Source organism: Nothobranchius furzeri, chromosome 10 (assembly GCF_043380555.1).
Source record: "Nothobranchius furzeri strain GRZ-AD chromosome 10, NfurGRZ-RIMD1, whole genome shotgun sequence".
Lineage (NCBI taxonomy): Eukaryota > Metazoa > Chordata > Actinopteri > Cyprinodontiformes > Nothobranchiidae > Nothobranchius > Nothobranchius furzeri.
In genome coordinates, this window is record NC_091750.1 from 32,111,863 (window position 1) to 32,131,628 (window position 19,766).

Genomic DNA, 19,766 nt, shown 5'->3' on the forward strand with positions numbered 1-19,766 from the left:
CCATGGCCTTGCAGTGAGGACACGTGAAAACAGTATAAAACTGTTAACTTGTGGTTTTTATGGCTGTTCCTAAGCAACAGTTTAATAAAACACTCAGTAATCTCTTAGCTGGTAGAAAGTGATAGCTGTAAACTCCACCACTGTCCGTCTCAGCTCCTGTTTGAAGCCGTAGCTTACTGATCCACCTCTGCCGTCTTCTTTCAGTAGTTTTTATTAATTAAGTCCTTGTGGCGGACTACATTCAGGACTTGGAGAAAACGTTTGTGTTTGTCCCGGTTAGAGTGATTTTAATAACCGTATACCGCAGAGAATTTCGGCATTTTAACGCCCTGTCACCAAAGTAAACAGTGGGTTGTGCAGCACCGTCTACTTCCGGACTCCATCTGCATTTGGTGACGTAGTTGCAACGTCATGTGAAACCCAGCAATGGCCATTTGTAGGAGAGCCCTTTTAGCCAATCAGAGGCGAGAAGGGCGACACCTGCCTTGGACATCCTACGATTCATCAGCTTCCTGCTGTGCTCACACTTCTTGCCAGTGTGCAGCGGTCCCAGCCCGTTTAAACGGACCAGGACCGGAACCAGGAGACTAACCCATCAGCAGACCCAGAAAAAAGGAAGCTACGGTGGCGGTTGTCATTTTGCAAACGGAGGGTAAGAGCGCGCTTTGTTATGTGTGTGGTCAGTTTCACCTTGTTTCCTGAAGACTGATGGGCAGGAGGAAGCTGCAGAGCCTTCCCCTGCTGCTGCTGCTGCTAGTGCTGATGACCGCTGATCAGAATCAGCATGGTCAATATAACAACAACAACAACAACAACAACAATTATTATTACAATAATAAAACAGATGTTAGTGCTGGTGCCCGAGGGGCTGCGGTGGTGTGCAGGTCCACTGGGCCGCTCCGCCCTGCGGAAAGCTGAGCCTGGCTGATAATAATAACAACAACAATAATAATAATGATTATTATTATAATTATTATCAGCCAGGCTCAGCTTATTATTATTGTTGTTGAAGATATTGTTTAATATGTTTTTGATATTGTTTATGACACACGCAGCGCAGCTGACCTGCTTGCATTGTGCTGCGGCTTGTGGGACCAAAGATGCGCGCGCGCGCGTCTTTGTGCGGGTGGGTGGTTGCTAAGGAATGACCAAGGACCTGGTGGGAACATGTTGCGCGTGCAGGCCGGTGAGGCTCAAGCTGGAGCTTCCTCCGGTTCTGTGTGTGTGTGTGTGTGTGTGTGTGTGTGTGTGTGTGTGTGTGTGTGTGTGTGTGTGGTGGGGGGTGGCCTCTGAGCTCTTAGTCATGTTAGGATGGATTGTAATTAAACTTATCCTGAATACATGACCACCACTAGTGCGTAGGAGGGGCTTCTCTATAAACACACAGGATAAAGATGTACGGTACCTGTGATGTTCTATTGTTATTGCCTCATGAAAATCACCCCAGAAGCAGTTTTTGGCGGCATGCATGCGTTTTCCTGTCTTACCCCGGGTTCACATTGAAAACATCAGCAGCGTGCAACAGCAGCGGAATGTCACCGTTTCATATAGAACCAGTTATAGTCTGTGGACTGTTTCAGACCAGCAGCGACACAATAATTTCCAGGCGTGAAGATAGATCGGGTTCTATTTTTCAAGCGAACCGCTTCTATGACACGTCAATTTGTACACTTAAGATTGCTAGGCAGGAAAATCGCACACTGTTTCAGTGTAAAGTCCATGATCATTTTCAAAATAAAAGTACTGCAGCAATGCAGTTTCATATATATGAACCTTACATGTGTTACTTTTCTTCCCCTGCCCCAAATCTCCTAACTGTAGTACGGAGGCTGAACAGGCATGTTGGATCCTTTGTTTTATATCCCTTTATTTCGTTCTTGTTTGGTCGAACATTAACAGCTCACACACACAAGAATCCGCGCTAAGAAAACAGACTGCTGACTAGAGCCCTGCACTGAAGCCCTAGGCCCTCGGGTCGGCCCGGCCCGACGGCCCGACGGCCGGGCTTCGGGCCAACGACTGTGTAATTACCTCGGACACGGGCCGGGCGCCTTTATTTTTAATCGAATTCATAAAAAAAATTGAAACACAAACGCAGCAGTAGAGCCCTGCGCGGGACTGTTTTCTTCATCCCGCTCCTGCTGAATTTCTGACCATTACCGCCTGCAACTGCAACGTTAAACTCCCGCCTGCACCCGTAGCGTGCATGTCTACTCCCGCCTGCACCCGTAGCGTGCATGTCTACTAGGGCTGTTGCAATAATCGCAAGAACAATATATCGCGATATTAAGAAACCCACCGCGCTGCATGACGTGCCACCGCAATTACCGCACTTGATTAAATCTCGCGACAGCGCATGCTGAGAGGTAAAGTCCGCGCTGATCGAGGAGATAGTAGGGCACTTTTTTTAATTTCTGTTAGATGTTGCAGCCAAATTTGCATTTCAAAGTTAAACCTCCTGAATGTTGTTTTTAAGTTCAGTCAGAGAATGCCGTTACTGCCCTTCGATCTGCATTCAATAAAGTGTTAAAAATGGCCATGTAGTTTTCTAACATGTTTTAAATGTGTAAGCACAATGTTTCAAAGGAAATATTGCCATGAGTTTAGTAATTAACAAACAAATTTGCTAAGTACATAAATAAAAACGGGGTTCAATAATATCGCATACCGCAATATTGAGCTGCCCTGACTCACCGCAGGGGGAATTCCTCAATCGCGACAGCCCTAATGTCTACTCCGGGCCCACAACCGCAAAACTCGGAGAAATGATTACCTCACAATAAAAGAGATGTATCGAGTTTGCGTCCTCTCTGGTCCTGGAGAAAACATGTCACAACCTGCGGCTCTTCCATCCATCTGATGTGGCTCTCTGTGCTTGTAAAATAATGAATGGATGTTTAAATAAAATGCTTTATATTTTACTGCATTAATTTTATATCTGTAAGCCAATTCTATGTAAAGATTGTCTGCGTAAACCTGAACAGGCCCAACCCGGTCTTACTGTGAGACCGGGTTGGGTCACGCATGTGCGTAATCATATGCGCTTCCTGAGCTGAAGAGATTCTGGGCTTCTCCTGGATGACACATTGGAGACAGGAACAAGCGCTATTCAGCTAAAGTTTCATAATCAGGGAACATTTTCTAAGTGACAAGTCTCTCTGAGAGACAGGGTTTGGAAAACACTCGCTTCAGTGGGAGGAACCTTCCCGCATGCGCTCTGGTTCTGCAACGCGCTCCAAACCAATCTCCACAACTTCAGCTCGCTGTGCACATATGCGCTGACAGCGAGCTGCGCTGAGCAGCTCAGATGTTCAGATGGGAATCTTTTAGCTACATCTGTGATGTGCGAAACGAATAAAATGTCAGTTCGTCTGCATGCGTCGGGGTAATTCTTTCTATTCTTTCTCCGTCAAAATAAACGGTCAAATACGGGAACTATCCAGTCAACACAAGCCCGCTTTTGACTGTTCTGTTTGGAGCCTGGCAATCACCTGCCGCGATGAATCTATATTTCAAGTAGGACTCCAGGTATTGTCTGTTAAATACAGCTTTCTTCTTTTTGGTAGTCGTAGTCTTCTTTTCTTTTGTCTCCTCACTGGGCCTTTTCCCTTTCACAAAGAAACTTTCAAGAGATGCTTGTTTTTTTACTCATTTTGCTAGCATAAGGGTGTGTTGTGTTTTGAGCGGTACCGTACAACGTGACCCAGGCAAGCTTCTACGCATGCATCAAGAGTGAGAGGAAGGTGGGTGTAATTAAGTGAATCCGGTCATTTTTCAAAATAAAATTCACTGTGTAATATTTTTTTTCTGTGCGAAAACACTGTGCGGCCCGGTATCAAATGACCCAAGGACCGGTACCGGTCCGTGGCTCGGGGGTTGGGGACCTCTGATGTAGGGCATGTGGAGCTCCATATCTACACATCCACTCTGACACTATCTTTTCCACAACAGTCACTGCCTGTTCATTGGGTACAGGGTATGCTTCCACCCACTTACTGAAATAGTCTTGTACAACTACAATGAAGCGATTGTGTCGGTCAGTCTCGTTTAATGGCCCCATGAGGTCAACTGCCATCCTTTCCATGGGTGCTCCCACCTACACGGAACCCATAGCCGCCTGCGGCGTTTTCTTTGTACGAGCCTTAGCAGCACAGCTTGTGCATGTACGACACCACAGAGTCACGTCGTCCCTCATATTGTACCAGTAGTACCTGGTTTTAACACGCGCTAGAGTCCTCCCCCAAAATGTCCCCTGACTGGACCATCGTTCATCTGCAGCATTACAGCTCTACGTAATGAGTGGGGTAGTATGATCTGGAAGTAAAAAGTCTTTCCTTCAGGGCAGAAAAGCTTTCTAAGTAACACCCCATCCTTAATGTACAGTCTTTTCCACTGTGACCAGTAAGCTTTTGTGGTGGGGCTATGGGTGGCTGTGGTTGACCATGATGGACCGTCCTCCCCATTAACCACCCAATGCCAAACTGGTGCAATATCAGAGTCGCTCCTTTGGGCTGTGCCTAGCTGCTGTAGTGTCTATCCCTGGAGCAAGTTTGTTGGCGGTGGCTCACTTATTTTGTGGATACTTAGACAGGTGGGGGCGTGGATGGTATGTACGTCTTCCACCCCCACTACTGGTGACTCAGACCCAAGTCCCACTATCCCCACTAGAGACTGCTCTGGAGTGGATGTGACAGGCACAGCTATTGTGGAGTGGTCAGTTAGGTCACACTGCACTGCTTTGTTGTGAATCTGGTCACTACTCATGTCAGGTTCTCTTACGGCGCAGGGGCAAGGACCCCGACACAGCTGCCTGGAAAGCGCATCTGCATTTTGGTGAACTTTGCCGGGATGGTGAATAACGATAAAGTCAAACTCGGCCAACTTTTCTAACCACCGTGCCAGCTGGCCTTGTGGTTCTCAGTCTGGTCAGCCAGCGAAGGCTACTGTGGTCAGTACGGACAGTAAAGGAGCGGAATAGTAAATATAGCCTGTAATGGGAAGTGAAATCTACAGCTGCCAGGAGCTCCCTACGGGTTGTGCAGTAGTTTTGTTCATCTTCACCCCTTTTCGTACCAGTCCATCAACTTTGTTGAGACATGCCACCATTACATTGTTAGCAGTAGAAATTAAATGTTATTACCATTTCCAATACAAATGCATGTTAATGAAATTTATTATATTTGACAGGATATATTTGTGTTATTTTAACTAAGATGAGTGTTATTAATACAAACCTAAAATGTTACTGAAATGTAGGTCAAATATTAAAATTATTTTTTACTATAAATATCAGATGGGAAAAAGGGAACAAAACACCAATCTAATGCATATTATTGAGCCTTTCATAATAAGAGTCTGTTATTTCAGCCTGATAATTTTGTTGTTTTATTTCATATTTTTTTTAGCAGCAAACCAGTTTTGTTTCACTTGAATTGTTGTCAAATGGAATATTTTATTGATCAACAGAAGCTTAGATTAAAACACTTAACGAAAAAATATTTGGCCTTTAAAAAAGGGAGGCAGTTGAATGCACAGAGTATGCATGTGCTGGCACATGGCCAGGAAGGATGGTACCACCTCTGCCTCAATTTGAGCCAGGAAAACCCTGACTAATACACAGATCAGAGGAAAACGAATACAACATTTTTTAAACGTGACCTTTGCTGCAGTATTATGAAATTTACACTCTATCGATACTCCAAATTTCTTGGAAAGACATGAAAATAAGAACCTTAATATTGACATTATTTGCAATGATCTGGCTGCATCACCTGCAGAGTGATGTTTACATTTGTAGATGGTCCCTGGGCGCTCATGGCAGTTTTGTAACGCGTTGCGCGCAGAAGACGGGATGTTTAGAAAAACTGAGGTTGTTGTTTGCTCACTACCTTTCCAGGACGTTTTGTGTCTTGAGTCAATGGGGCGACCCTCACTGATTAGGGCTACGGACATAGAAGTGGGTGATGTACCTGAAGAAGTCAGTCAAGCTAGTCATGCTCAACATTCCTGAACCCCATGACAACCACCATCCACAAGTTGTGGCCACCACAGCGGAGAGCTGGGGTACTTTGCCAGAGACAGCCTAGCCCCAAGACCCGACCCAGGCAAGAGACACCAGGAATCACAAGCAGGGTGGTGCAGTAAGGCAAACCTCACCTCGTACAACATCACCCCTTGGGATCGTCCCTCCTTCAGTGGGCTGCTGTGGCCCTCCCCATGGGTTATACTTGGACTGCCTAATCAATGGCTAGCCCTGCTGGGTGTACTATTTGCATGGTCAGGAAGGGACTGTTAGCAGGGACTGCAGATTCCCTCACAGCGGGGTAGACCTCCACTAAGACTGCATTACTCACAGTGATAGGTGAAAAAAACCATCATGCCAGGCAAGGGACTGTTGCCAGTGGTGGTCAGAAATCACCAGAGTGAGCATGACTTTTGGCTAGCCAATATTTGGGATGACTGTATCATTAGACTGGACCTTCTGACCCACTGGCGGGCATGTGTTGATGTGCGTGGTACTGCTCTTTGCATATATATATCGCAAATATATCGTTATCGCGATATCAGCATGCACAATATACATATTGCAAAGAACAGATAAATATTGTAATGAATGGTCAGCTCAAATGTTTGCTACACATAATGCATTCGGTCAATCAAATGGAAGCATGATGTTTTTTAACAAATCAAATAGAGCTCTTCACCCATTTGGCCAATTGGGTGGGTTCTCATAGGTTAGATGCCCGCCCTCGACACTTAATTTTGATGGTTAGCAAACACCTGAGTTAGCTTTTTTCTGCTCTTTCTGCTGATTCTGCTTTTCCCGGGATCCACTGATTGCCTTTTCTTGTTCATTTTGCTTTCCTCTTCCCTCACATCTTTTGCTTTTCTAATTTTTATGATTTATTTAGTGATTTATTTATTTATTTGTTTTGATTATTTTTATTCTTGAGTTAAGTTTTTATTAATCGCAAGTAATATTGTCATCGAAATATTAATCATTGTTATCGCACATCGCAGGTTTTTGTAATATCGTGCAACCCTACTCTGGACTGACCATGCTAACCTTACTTGTAGGAATGTGAATCTTACAACTCCAATAAGTGACAACTTGGTATAAATAAAGCTAAATAAAGCTTTGATTGATTGATTGAACTTAGAACATTAGTAGATCTCTACTTACGAGATAAAAACATTTAAAAACATTTAACAGTGCTAGTTTTGTAAATGTAGAAAACATACATCTCAACGTGCTTCACCAACTTGTAACAAACAGTTCTTATTTGGCAGGAATTCAAAACAAATCTGTGTCTAACAGTCATTCAAACAAATATCCAGGCACATCTAAACCCTGAGACAAAGCAAAATAATAACTTAAGATAACTGAGCAGTGGCTATCAGCCCTTATCAGGCCGTTTGAAAAATTAACTGAAATAAAACTATTTAGTAGAAGTTTTACACTGTGACACTACAATGTTTAACATAACGCTCACAGTATGAGGTATTACTGTTCATCATTAGGAAGTTTCAGGTTCTTTTGCAGAAAGAGCAGCTGGTCAACATGGTCTGGGGTCAGATTGCGCCTCTGCGCAGTCACTACATCCCCAGCAGTAGAGAAAACTCTCTCTGCTGCAACACTGGTGCCAGGTTTGCAAAGGTAGCGTTTAGCTAATTTAGCCATGAGAGGGAAAGATGCCTCATGGGAACTCCATCACTGAAGGGGGTCTTCAGAGAGAGACAAAGGAGGAACCTCCAGATACTTCCTCAGCTCCTCTTCAGCTCTGCTGCCGGCAGATTTGGGGACAGCTCTCACCTCCATAAATGTTCTTCCAAGCAGGTTAACCAGTGCTAAGGCTCTTTTTGGAGGAGGGCTTTCTTCTTCTTCTTTGGTCACTGGATTTTCAGCTCCAACTTCAGCTGACACCACCTCTTTCTAGAGCCCTGCACTGGCCTAAAATCTGAGCCCCAGCCCGACCCGGTCCGAAAATATTTTCAGGATTCTCTGGCCCGACCCGAGCCCGACTTTTTTTAACCAACTAAATGAAAACAAAGTGCGTCAATCCTGACCAATGTGTTAAAAGACGTGCAGGATCCGATCAATTTGTTTTTCCCTCATTTACCGTCACGGAAAAACAGTCAAAAGCAGGGCTTGTGTTGACCGGATAGTTCCCGTATTTGACCATTTATTTTGACGGAGAAAGAATAGAAAGAATTACCCCGACGCATGCAGACGAACTGACATTTTATTCAACGCACATCGCAGATGTAGCTAAACCACCCAAGAAAAGATTCCCATCTGAACATCTGAGCTGCTCAGCGCAGCTCGCTGTCAGCGCAGATGTGCACAGCGAGCTGAAGATGTGGAGAGGGGCTTGGAGCGCGTCGCAGAACCAGAGCGCATGCGGGAAGGTTCCTCCGACTGAAGCGAGTGTTTTCCAAACCCTGCCGCTCAGAGAGACTTGTCACTTAGAAAATGTTCCCTGATTATGAAACTTTGGCTGAATAGCGCTTGTTCCTGTCTCCAATGTGGCGACGCATCCAGGAGCCGCCTGAGGAGAATCCCAGAATCTCACATCCTCGTCAGCTCATAAAGCGCCGATATGATTACGTACAAGCGTGACGCGTCAACCCGGTCTCACAGTAAGACCGGGTTGGGCCTGTTCAGGTTTACGCAGACAATCTTTACATAGAATTGCCTTACAGATATAAAATTAATTCAGTAAAATATAAAGCATTTAATTTAAATATCCATTCATTATTTTACAAGCACAGAGAGCCGCATCAGATGGATGGAAGAGCCGCGGGTTGTGACATGTTTTCTCCAGGACCAGAGAGGACGCAAACTCAATACATCTCTTTTATTGTGAGGTAATAATTTCTCCGAGTTTTGCGGTTGTGGGCGGGAGTAGACATGCACGCTGCAGGTGCGGGCGGGAGTGTAACACACACGCTGCAGTTGCAGGCGGTAATGGTCAGAAATTCAGCAGAAGCGGGATGAAGAAAACAGTCCCGCGCAGGGCTCTACTGCTGCGTTGGTGTTTCAATTTTTTTAATGAATTCGATTAAAAATAAAGGCGCCCGGCCCGGCCCGTGTCCGAGGTAATTACACAGTCGTTGGCCCGAAGCCCGGCCCGACGGCCCTCGGGCCGGGCCGACCCGAGGGCCTAGGGCTTCAGTGCAGGGCTCTACCTCTTTCTGCAGATAAGCCATATCAGAAACCACTTTAAATTTCATAATTTACATGTTCAAGTCCACATGTAAAAAATAATTTATAAACATGTCATTTTTACCTCAAGAGCTGCAGCCTCTGCAGTCACTCTGGCATGGACATCCAGTTGTTCCTCTCTGCTGAGGAAAAGGAGGGCTTTGAACCTGGGATCCAGTGTGGATGCAGTGAGGAGAATGTTCTTGCTCTGGAAACTTGTGTATCTCTTTGAAAGATCTTCATGGAGGGTCCTTTTTATTTCCTGCACGAGTGGTGCCTCATCCGCAGCAGAAGCTGCTTCGGTGTCCTGAAGCAGCTGAGCATGCAGTGGAGCGGTCACTGGGAGTGTGGGGCAAGAGTCCTCTGACATGATGTTTGTTGCATCCTTTAAAGGTTTCAGTGCTTTGGCCCTTTCCTCAGCGTTGGAGATGTCGGTTTCACTGAGTGTGCAGGTGTCTCCTGAACTTCCACTTTTTCTCACGTGAGGAGAGAGGAGAGCAGCACAGATTGCAGGCTGTTGCTCTAAATATCTTTTGACCATCTCGTAAGCGCTGTTCCATCTCGTTGTTACGTCAGTCTTCAGTTTGTGTGCTGGCAGCTGCAGAAGGTTCTGCTTCTCTTGCAGTGCATGACTTGCAATGGGGCTTCGGTGGAAAAACCCAGTGGTTCGCCTTATTCTCCCAAGGAGTCGTGACACATGGTTAAGCTTCAATGCTCGATGAGCAGCCAGGTTTAAAGTGTGTGCAAAACACTTGCTGTGTGTTAAATTATCGAGCTGCACAGCAGCCAGCATGTTCGCAGCGTTACCTGTAACTACATCCCTGATTTGTCGGTTCCATTCATCTGCTACAGCGTGGACCACCTCATTCACGTTAGCTGCAGTGTGGCTTTCATGCATCACTCGTGTTTGTAACACGCGACTCGATCTGCCAGGTGTCTGTGATGTAGTGAGCCGTGAACGTAACGAAGGAGTGGGTTGCTCTGGAAGTCCACGCATCACAGGTTAGCGCCACTCTGTGGGCTTTAGCCAAGGCTTCTGGCAGTTTAGCTTTAGTCTCTTCGTGAAGTTGTGGAATGGCTTTCTCTGTGAAAAACTGATGCGACGGTATCACATACTTGGGCTCAGTGGTGCGCAGCACGAATCTAAAGCCTTCGTTTTCAACAAAGCTGTAGGGGCGAAGGTCTTTTGAAATGAAACAAGCGATAGCTTTACTTATCCATTTAGCTCGTTCGGAGTTGGCAGGAAGCTTAGCAAAGTGATGCAGTGTGCGCTGGCCAGGGGTTTGAGGCGGCAGCGGCTGCTCCGCTTCTTTTAACTCCGGGCGATGGTGTAAGAGGTGGGCTCGGGCATTTGAAGTATTCCCGAAGTACTTGACTTTCATTTAGCAAATTTTGCTCACTGAATACGCCATGTCAAGCTCCTTTTTATCCAGGAAAGTGTAAAAACCAAAGTGCGCCCAAACATTTGCCTTCAGTGAAGACGGGGCTGGCCGTATTTGTCTTTCCTCCTCCATGCTGAAGCATCAGGCTGCTAGCTAAAGCTAGTCTGTTGATAGCGCGTCAGACACGCCCCTTGCTGAAACAAAGGGACGGAGGCCTTTGCATGACCAACACAACGCTGAGCGAAAACTTAGAAAGGTTCAGAAAACATGTATTTTTTTATAATCGAAACGTAAACATTTGGGATTGATTCAGAATCTTGTTAAATAGGAATCGAGATTCGGATACAAATCAATTTTTTTTCAACATCCCTACTTACTTGGTTGTTGAACTTTATGCAACTGGAGGGACAGGTGGCTGGATGGTTGGAGATCCCACAGGAGTATGATTTAGAGATCTGACATTGTCCGGGCTGCCAACATGCCATTGCCGATGCCCTCTCTTGGCTATAGGACCAAGGTTGGGACCGCCTAGTGAACCTGCCAATTGTATAACAGGCAGTGGGCATGGTGCATTGTAGGTAATGGGTTGTCAGTTGTTTTGTTCTATTGTGGTGTGTTTTGTAAGGTTTTATTTATAAGGTTGTGTGGATGTTCTTAGTCTTTTGTTAACTGTTCTGTCTTTGCTATTTTTGGTTGTTTTCTAGTCTGCACCATGAGTAGGGGTTCACTGTAATCCCTGGAGTCAGTGTCCTTGCTCTTGCTGGGTGCTTACTTTTAGCAGTCTGCTCTGCCCGTCCACTTGACATGGAAACTGCCACAATACACATTCTGTGCACATTCTGCCATTTTTGCAGCTTGGAAGGTAGGCCTGAGAGCCATCTCCTTTGCGATTGACACATGGTAAAATGGCCTGTATTTTATATAGCAACTTCTAGAGTCCTGGAACCCCCCAAGGTGCTTTACAACACAATCAGTCATTCACCCATTCACAAACACATTCACACCCTGGTGGGGCTGAGCTACGATGTAGCCACAGCTGCCCTGGGGCGCACTGACAGAGGCGAGGCTGCCGAGCATCTGCGCCACCGGTTGCTCCGACCACCACCACACATCACTACATCATTCCCTTTCCTATTGTCTGGAAGGACGATCCAGAGCGCAGGCTGAGTGTTTTGCTAAATATCGATGACAGTAGTGTTCCCAGAAATGTTTCTAGGTTGTTCGCTAGGTGCTTTTAGAAAAAATAAGTCAAGAATTGAGTCTGAGAAGTTGTTAAGAATAGTCACAAAGTTGCTAAATTGACAACGCTATTGGGATGTACAGTACATGTGATTTGTAACTCGTAGTAAACCATAAGGGAAGAGCAAATAATCGGCTTGTTTTTATAATCGTTCAAAACCCAGATCGTAATTGTGATTAAATGTGGTTGATTGAGCAGCCCTAGTGAGTATAAATGAACTTTTGTTTCAAGCTTAGTGTTAAAATTTATAGAAAAAGGATCAAACTCCATTCAGGGGTTCTGGAGAGGAGGGTCCATCGTTTGTTGAATCCCAGATTCAGGAGTAGCAATGGGGTTTTCGTCCTGGCCATGGAACACTGGACCAGCTCTATACCCTTAGGGGGTCCTGGAGGGTGCGTGGGAATTTGCCCAACCAGTCTACACGTGTTTTGTAGATTTGAAGAAGGCGTTTGACCGCGTCCCTCGGGGAGCCTTGTGGGGGGTACTCCAGGAGTACGGGGTACCAGGCCTTCGATACAGGCTGTTAGGTCCCTGTTGGACCGGTACCAGAGCTTGGTCCGCATTACCGGCAGTAAGTCCGGCTCGTTCCCTGTGAGAGTTGGACTCCGCCAAAGCTGCCTTTTGTCACCAATTCTGTTCATAACCTTTATAGACAGGATTTGTAGGAGAAGCCAAGGTGTTGAGGGCTTCCATTTTGGTGGCCCGAGGATCGGGTCTCTGCTTTTTGCAGATGATGTGGTGCTGTTAACATGATCAGAACGTGATCTTTGGCTTTCGCTGGAGCGGTTTGCAGCTGAGTGTGAAGCAGATCAAATCAAATCAAAGATACTTTATTAATTAATCCCAGAGGGAAATTAGAGTTTCAGTACACACAATTCAGAGATCAGACATACATGGGCAAGACACATGACAAGAATTGGTGACTGTGGTCATTCTCAGCCCTGAGTCGCGCTACCTTAATAGAGATCAGAGGGTTACATGAGGATTGGTTCAGGTGGAGGGAAAAAAAAGGCACTTGAGAGTTACCCTCCACCGGGCGGGCAGCTTTGCTCTGCAAAAAAAAAAAAAAAACAACACCTCAAACATATATGCAACAGACTTCAGACAACACAACATAAGTGTCCACTGGGTGGGGTGGTGGGTTGGGCCTATCCCCACTTCAGTTCCTGCAGCCACGATAAGCAGCGCATGTCACCTCAGTGTGGATAGGGGGAGGAGCACTGAGGGTTGCAGTGACCCTGGAACAATTCAGCGGCCTTCCCGCTGTCCCGCCCAGGCTGGGAAAGGAGACAGAGTTGAGTTTCCATAGCGACGGCACATTCCACATATCTTCTGAGGGGGGAGTTTTCGTTGGAGCCTTGCAGGCTCAAGGGCGCCAGATTCCGATTAAAAATTGTTTTGGGGTCAGACAGAGATAATTTCCTCTCTATACAGGGTTAGGATCAGACAAATACAAACACGTTTAACAGTCAGGGACTGGCAAACAAACAATACCTTAGTAAGACTACCATCTTGGATTCCTTGATATATGATGTGTCATGTCATGATTTTTTCTCTTCAGGATGACGTTTTACTGACGAGCGAAGAGGAGGTAGTGATGAGCGAGGCCACGTGGATATCAACTGATCTCGGAGCAGTGTCAGATTTGTCTCCGGCAAGTCGAGGTGAAAGGATGCTCCAAAGTTCCCTGAACTCCCACAGCAAAGAGGATGATGGTAAGCAGCATGAAGCACTCACCTGGTCACATTATTAACAAAATAACTATTTTTTGATGTTAACGTAACTATTAAGTCGTATTCAACCAATCACATACGCCATTATGTATAAAAATCTGTTTATTGAGGAAGTTGACAAGAAAGAGACGAGAAAAGGTATTTGCAGTCTCAACCTTTTTAATGGCGAACTTCCAACGAGCGAAAAATACAAAGATCTCTTTCTCTCCTCAGGTAGGTTAACCACCAAAACTCCACCAACTTCCTCTGACGCCTCCTTCACAATAAGAGCATGCCCTTCTAGTGTGAGAATGTGCATTCATGTGTTCACCAAACTGGTCCCCCTAGAAAACACAGATGGGTAGATAAGCAATACTATAACAACGTGTAACGTAACACCAACAGTGCAACAACAAAAACAAAACCCAGACAACAGGTCTAGCAGTATTGCTTAGGGGCTTCTAATCAAACGGCCACTACTGCCATGCTTTGCAGTCACCTGTGGTGATGATTATATTAAACAGTAATAAAATCAAAGTGTTTTATTAATATTATTATTTAATTATTATCGTGACTTGAAGTGTCCTTCTCCTGGGACGGAACAGCAGCAGATAGGTGATATGTTCTTCCAGACATCATGGCTCCTTGGTTAATCTGTGGATTTAAAAGTACTGTTTGACCCAGCTTGACCCAGCTGGGTAAATGTGACCTTTGCCACAAATTAGAGGACCTTGCGTGATGCTACATCGGAGAGTACAGAGAAAAAATTATGAAAGAATGGAGGGTCATCAATATTTGGACAGTATATGCTGACGATACATAAGCGTTGGTTCTGTACAGATATTTTTAACATTATAAATCTACCCTCTGGATCAGAGACTGTGTCCAATACTGTGAAATTGATGTTTTTGTGTATTAAAATAGCTACACCTCTTTGCCTAGAGTTATAGCAGCAGAGAACATGCTGGGAAACTCAGGTGTTCTAAGTTCATCTGCGGATGTGGCAGATCTATGAGTCTCTTGTAACAATATTACGTCTGCTTGCACTCTCTTTAGCTGATCTAAAATCTTTAATCTCTTCTCTATGGAGCCAGCTCCATGTACGTTCCATGAGACAAACTTTAGTGCACCCATAGATGTGTGTGTGAGTAGCTAAAATATGACGCCTTCATGTGAATAAGATGGAATAAGTAACTAAATGTATAAAATAGTATGTTAATAAATAACAGAAAAGTAAATAATAGTAATAATAATAATAAAGATCCAACAGTGTTTGTGGTTGTATTATTTGACGCATAAATTATGATATTGTGCTGTGGATTTAATATATATATTTGTGTGTGTGTGTGTGTGTGTGTGTGTGTGTGTGTGTGTGTGTGTGTGTGTGTGTGTGTGTGTGTGTACTGTATAGCAATGACTCAAGCCTTTTATGTAGAAGTGGACCCCCCCAAACACACACACACAGGCCAAGCCCCACCCTCTGCATTTCTCCATGTGATGCTCTGTCTCTTTCCACCATCCCCCTCCTTCTACCTCCTTACATTTTATGACTATCTTCTCAGTCCAGCATCTTTCTCTCACCCACACAAGTGCCCCCCCCACCCCTCATATCTCAGCCTTTGTTGTGTCTCTCTCTTTCTCCTCTTCTCAACAGAGAGGACAGGAGTTAGGTATAGTGGTGTCCTCTTCCCTCTGCTTCTTGTTGGACCCCCTCATCTCTATGACCACGATGATCTCAGAGTACAGCTCCTATGTTAGTGGTAGAGATCAAGCTATGTTAAACATTCCTACAAAATCCACTTTGTGGAGCTTTTGATCGTGTTTTATTGTTATTTCCTCATAAAAAAACACCCCATAGTGGTTTTATGGCTCCACCCGTGCATTTTCCTGCCTCCGCTGCTTCTTTCCTTCAGATGTACTAAGCTATTGCTATCAGCTGGGTGGGGCATGTTGGCCTCATCATAGTATGAAATACATAGAATAGACTTTATTAATCCCACAGTGGGGAAAGTCACTGGTCAAGGCAGCAAATACACTTAGAGAATAGGAATAAAGCAGTACAAAGGCAGTAGGCTTTAATTGTGTCCTTCAGCAATTAGAATAACGATTAAAATTAAAAAATTGAGTTTCAAAAAGAAGCAGCATAAAGACAGCATGGTGGGAATATCTAAAAATCTTCACTACACTAGCTGTCTTCACTAATACGGAGCCTAAGTCACTTCTGCATCACGGGTCCCGGAAGAACGAAAAAACCAACGCAAGTCAACGGGGCAAAAAACGCTATTTTCTAATTTCACATGTTTTGTGCCATGGATTTCACATATGATGTCCATGAATTTTAAAGAACCAAGAACGCAATTATTTTCGAATGGGGGAGGAAACCATAGTTTAGGTTTGTGTGAAAATAAGTCCAGGACTACAAATGCACTTCACGAAAGTGACGTCATCGAACCAGACACGGAATAAACTGAAGGAGAAGGGCTGTAAGTTCAGCAAACTTCCCACAGGAGGAAAGAACCACCATCAATCTGGTCATGTGGTAAGCAGCAGCTACGCTAGGGGGGAGGAGATTATGTGGTGATGTCACATACGCGACGTGTCGATTTCTAGTTTGTAGTCAGGGCTGGACTGGGACAAAAATTCAGCCCGGGCATTTTGATTGGAGACCGGCCCATCACCTGGTTTTTTTGGAAAAGACATTAAGCCTTACGCTGTTTCTGACACACACCAACGTACACTTTCTTATTGGTAATATTTATGTATCAATCTAATAAAAGTAAACCTACACCATCCTTCCTATCCTGGTATTCTAAAAAAGTAGGGTTGGGGGTAAATTATTATTTTTAAAATGATTATTCTGACGATTATTTTATCGAATAGTCGACTATTCTAATGACTATTTAGACAATTAATCTGATGATTATTTTTCTATTGCACAATTAATAAAAACCAAAAAATCTCAAATAAATTCCTCCAAAAAATTGATAAGTTGTTACTGTAAGAGAATAAACACTACAGGCCTTCCACTTTGTATAACACTGCTTTTATTGTGTTGCGGTTGTTTATGTTCTGGTGACGTGTAGAACTTGGGAGTGCAGGCTGCTGCCTGAGAGGTGGTTGGAGACGGAGTGTCTCCATGCTGCTTTGTTTTGGTCACTTATGTGCATGAGGCAAGTGGTGTTACGACCCTTCCTGGGGAGTCACGTGTAAAGGGTTAAATTTACCTAAATATTGCCTTATTTATTATCTCTTGATGTTATTAGTCCCTATTTCTGTGGTTAATTGACAATAGTTTCCTGAAATGTTTCTCCTATTTTAACTGTAAATCCTTCTAGCTGTTATATTTATAACAAGAAACAGATATTCGGACGGAATATTTTCACGTTTATTCGAATATGATTGTGGAACACACCCAGCATCATAATAAATGAAGTAATATTTATGCCAATTTAAGCCTTTATGGGTGACCAGGACTCTGTGTTTACGAATGTGGAAGACACCCAGCATCCTGTGATGGCACTAATAACATCAAGAAATAATAAATAAAGTAATATTTAGGTAAATGTAACCCTTTACACGTGACCAGGACTCTGTGATCAATTTTTGGCAAGGGAAATTATCTTTTTTTTTCTTTTTTTTTTTTGTTGCCATTTTTGGGGTGTTTATGAATGTGGAAGACACCCAGCATCCTGTGATGGCACTAATAACATCAAGAGATAATAAATAAGGTAATATTTAGGTAAATTTAACCCTTTACACGTGACCAGGACACTGTAATCAATTTTTGGCAAGGGAAATTATCTTTTTTTTTTTCTTTTTTTTTTTTTTGCCATTTTTGGGGTGTTTATGATGACACAGTAGGCAGTATGAGTACAGTAACATCAACAGATAATACATAAAACCCTTATTTGGTCAATTTTAGCCTCCATGAAAATCTGAGCGATTCAATTACTTTTTGGCAAGTAAAATGCCATTTTAGTTGTCTACAATTAAATCATCAATAAAGAATTTAAAGATATTTTGAGGCGTTTCTTATAGGTAAACGGGAGGGTGTAGTCTCTATTTGGCAAGTGAAAATCTTAATTTTATGTGCTGAAGTGCTTTTATCTTGTTACTTTTAAATAGAGCAACGTAATGAATAGCAACCTACACAGTGTCATTAAAGCCAAAGCTTGATCAGTTTAAATACTATTTTTCAAGTAAAAATGTACCCAAACTAGTTAACCGTGGCTCCATGTCAAGTGGACTAAAGAAAGGAAGGGGAAAAAATTAAATCGCTGGAGAATTGTTTATTTCCATTTATACAACGTTTACATTCAATACATGGTGCCATTTTACATTGTTTATTTATTTTTTTAGTATCAAGGCTGTAACATAAAGAAAGCCAGTTCTTACCACAAAGTTTGTGGCACAAACCATCTTTCAATCGCAAATATTGCAAAAAGGATTAATATATCCTCATTGTGAACGTTTAAGACAATTAGCAACACTTAAAACAACTTCCGAACTGGAAAAACTAATGTGGCAAGGTGCAGAAACGAGTGCCCGGGCGGGATTCGATCCCCAGACCTTTAGGGTGAGAGTCATACGCTCTAACCAGTCAGCCAAAGGGACATCCCCTTGGTCATGTAGCCAGGGCGCATCATCAATCGGGACATTGTGACAGGACGCTCACACTGCCACATCTTCCTCCCTCTTTCCACAAGCACGTCCTCGTGCTCCCGCGCAGGGTGCCACAAACACTGCCACACTAATATCCGCGATAAACATCTGTTTAAGTACCGGAAGAGGTTATCTTTGCTTTCTGAATGTCCATATTGCTAGATATGCTGAGTTTTAGGGCGAAATCCTGGGGAATTTTGTCTAGAAATGCAATTACCTAACCGTGCGCGATCCCGCGGTGGCTAATCATTTTTTGGCAGCGAGTCAATTTATGGCACAACACCGGCTCGGGTTTCTCCTCCTCCTCCCTCTTTTCTTCTCCAACCTGTCGCTGGGCTGAGGCTCCATCACTTCCTAAATGGATTTTACTTGAACCTTCACTACCAAACAACTGTGAGATTTTAACACATGTGCCAGCATCAGCCTGAAGGGCCAGTTTCTTTTTTAGTCGAATTTTCTCCGCTCCTCCTTTCCGTTTTTTGTTCTCCATTTTGTTAAGCTCGTCTGTCTGTTTACTGAGATTCACAAACAACTGGCGGGTGCATCAGACCTCTGGCTATTGGTCCAGCCCAGAGTGTATTATTACCAATTGGCCAATCCACCAACTTTTACGAGGCGTCGCGTGGGGCGGCGCGGGCAAGTTGTCCGCAACAACTAGAGGCCAGGAAAAAAAAAAAAACAGACACCGGCCCATAAAAGATGAAAGGGTCGGCCCAGCGGGCAGTTGCCCGCTATGCCCTATGGTCAGTCCAGCAGTGTTTGTAGTCATGGTAATTACGAACTTTTACACGTTGATAAATCTCAAAGTACGTGACTGGCGTGGTAGAAACACCCTTCATTACTTTTCATTTAAATTGCAGTACAACATATATGCGATCCGGGGCGTAAGGCAAAGCAGATTAGAAAATATTGAACCAAATTTTAAGCTCAATCAAGAGCATTTACAAACACCAGCAAGAGTACTACACTTCTTGAATCTCAACCACCCCAAATTACTGTCTAAAGTATATAAGACACTGTCCAAAATAGATGATTCAATAGCATTTCCTATAGAAAAATAGGTGGATCTATCAGTCGGCCTTAACTTGGATTTCAGGTCTCAGGCATGTTTAATAACTTAAAATTACCAGGAACCCCAATTTACTAGTTAATCAATACAACATTCTGCACAGATTACATTATACAGGCCATCGGATGTTCAGGATGGAGGTTTTGCCGTCTGACATGTGTGCACACTGTACAGACAACACTCCAGACATTTATATCCATGCACTGCTGTCCTGTCCACCTGTTCAGGGATTCTGGTGTAGAGTATGTGATGACTTGTCAAAGTGTCTGAAATGTCATATCCCAACTTCCCCCTCATTTTGTTTGCTAGGAAAACTAGATGATGTCTGGATTGAAACCAATTTGATTCGTGTGGTTCTGACTGCCATATGCATCTGCAAGGAAACTATCCTCATAAACTGGAAAAAGAAAGATAATCTTTGCATTAACCAGTATAGAAATCTTTTGCTGGATTATATTACACTTGAGACAACCTCTGCCTCCACTTCAAATCAATC

The 19,766-nt window shown here is 43.9% G+C and overlaps 2 protein-coding genes across 4 annotated transcripts in view; one reads left to right on the forward strand and one right to left on the reverse strand.

Annotated features, from left to right (window-relative positions):
• Positions 1–213: 213 nt before the first annotated feature.
• The window catches only part of LOC107390562 (nucleolar protein 4-like), a 70,520-nt gene continuing 50,967 nt past the window's right edge, over positions 214–19,766 (forward strand). The window contains exons 1-2 of one of the 3 annotated variants that reach the window (XM_054745615.2): positions 214–652; positions 13,389–13,542. In XM_054745615.2, coding sequence (XP_054601590.1) covers positions 13,425–13,542 — 118 coding nt within the window. In that variant the 5' untranslated portion in view covers positions 214–652; positions 13,389–13,424. The remainder of the gene's footprint in view (positions 653–13,388; positions 13,543–19,766) is intronic. The other 2 variants (XM_070555513.1, XM_054745614.2) reach the window with 2 other exon arrangements.
• Positions 7,712–10,587, reverse strand: LOC139072037 (E3 SUMO-protein ligase ZBED1-like). The gene is made up of 3 exons (XM_070555223.1): positions 10,107–10,587; positions 9,291–10,051; positions 7,712–7,933 (listed from the first exon to the last, which is right to left on the reverse strand). The coding sequence occupies exons 1-3, from the start codon at positions 10,585–10,587 to the stop codon at positions 7,712–7,714; spliced, it is 1,464 nt and encodes a 487-aa protein (XP_070411324.1).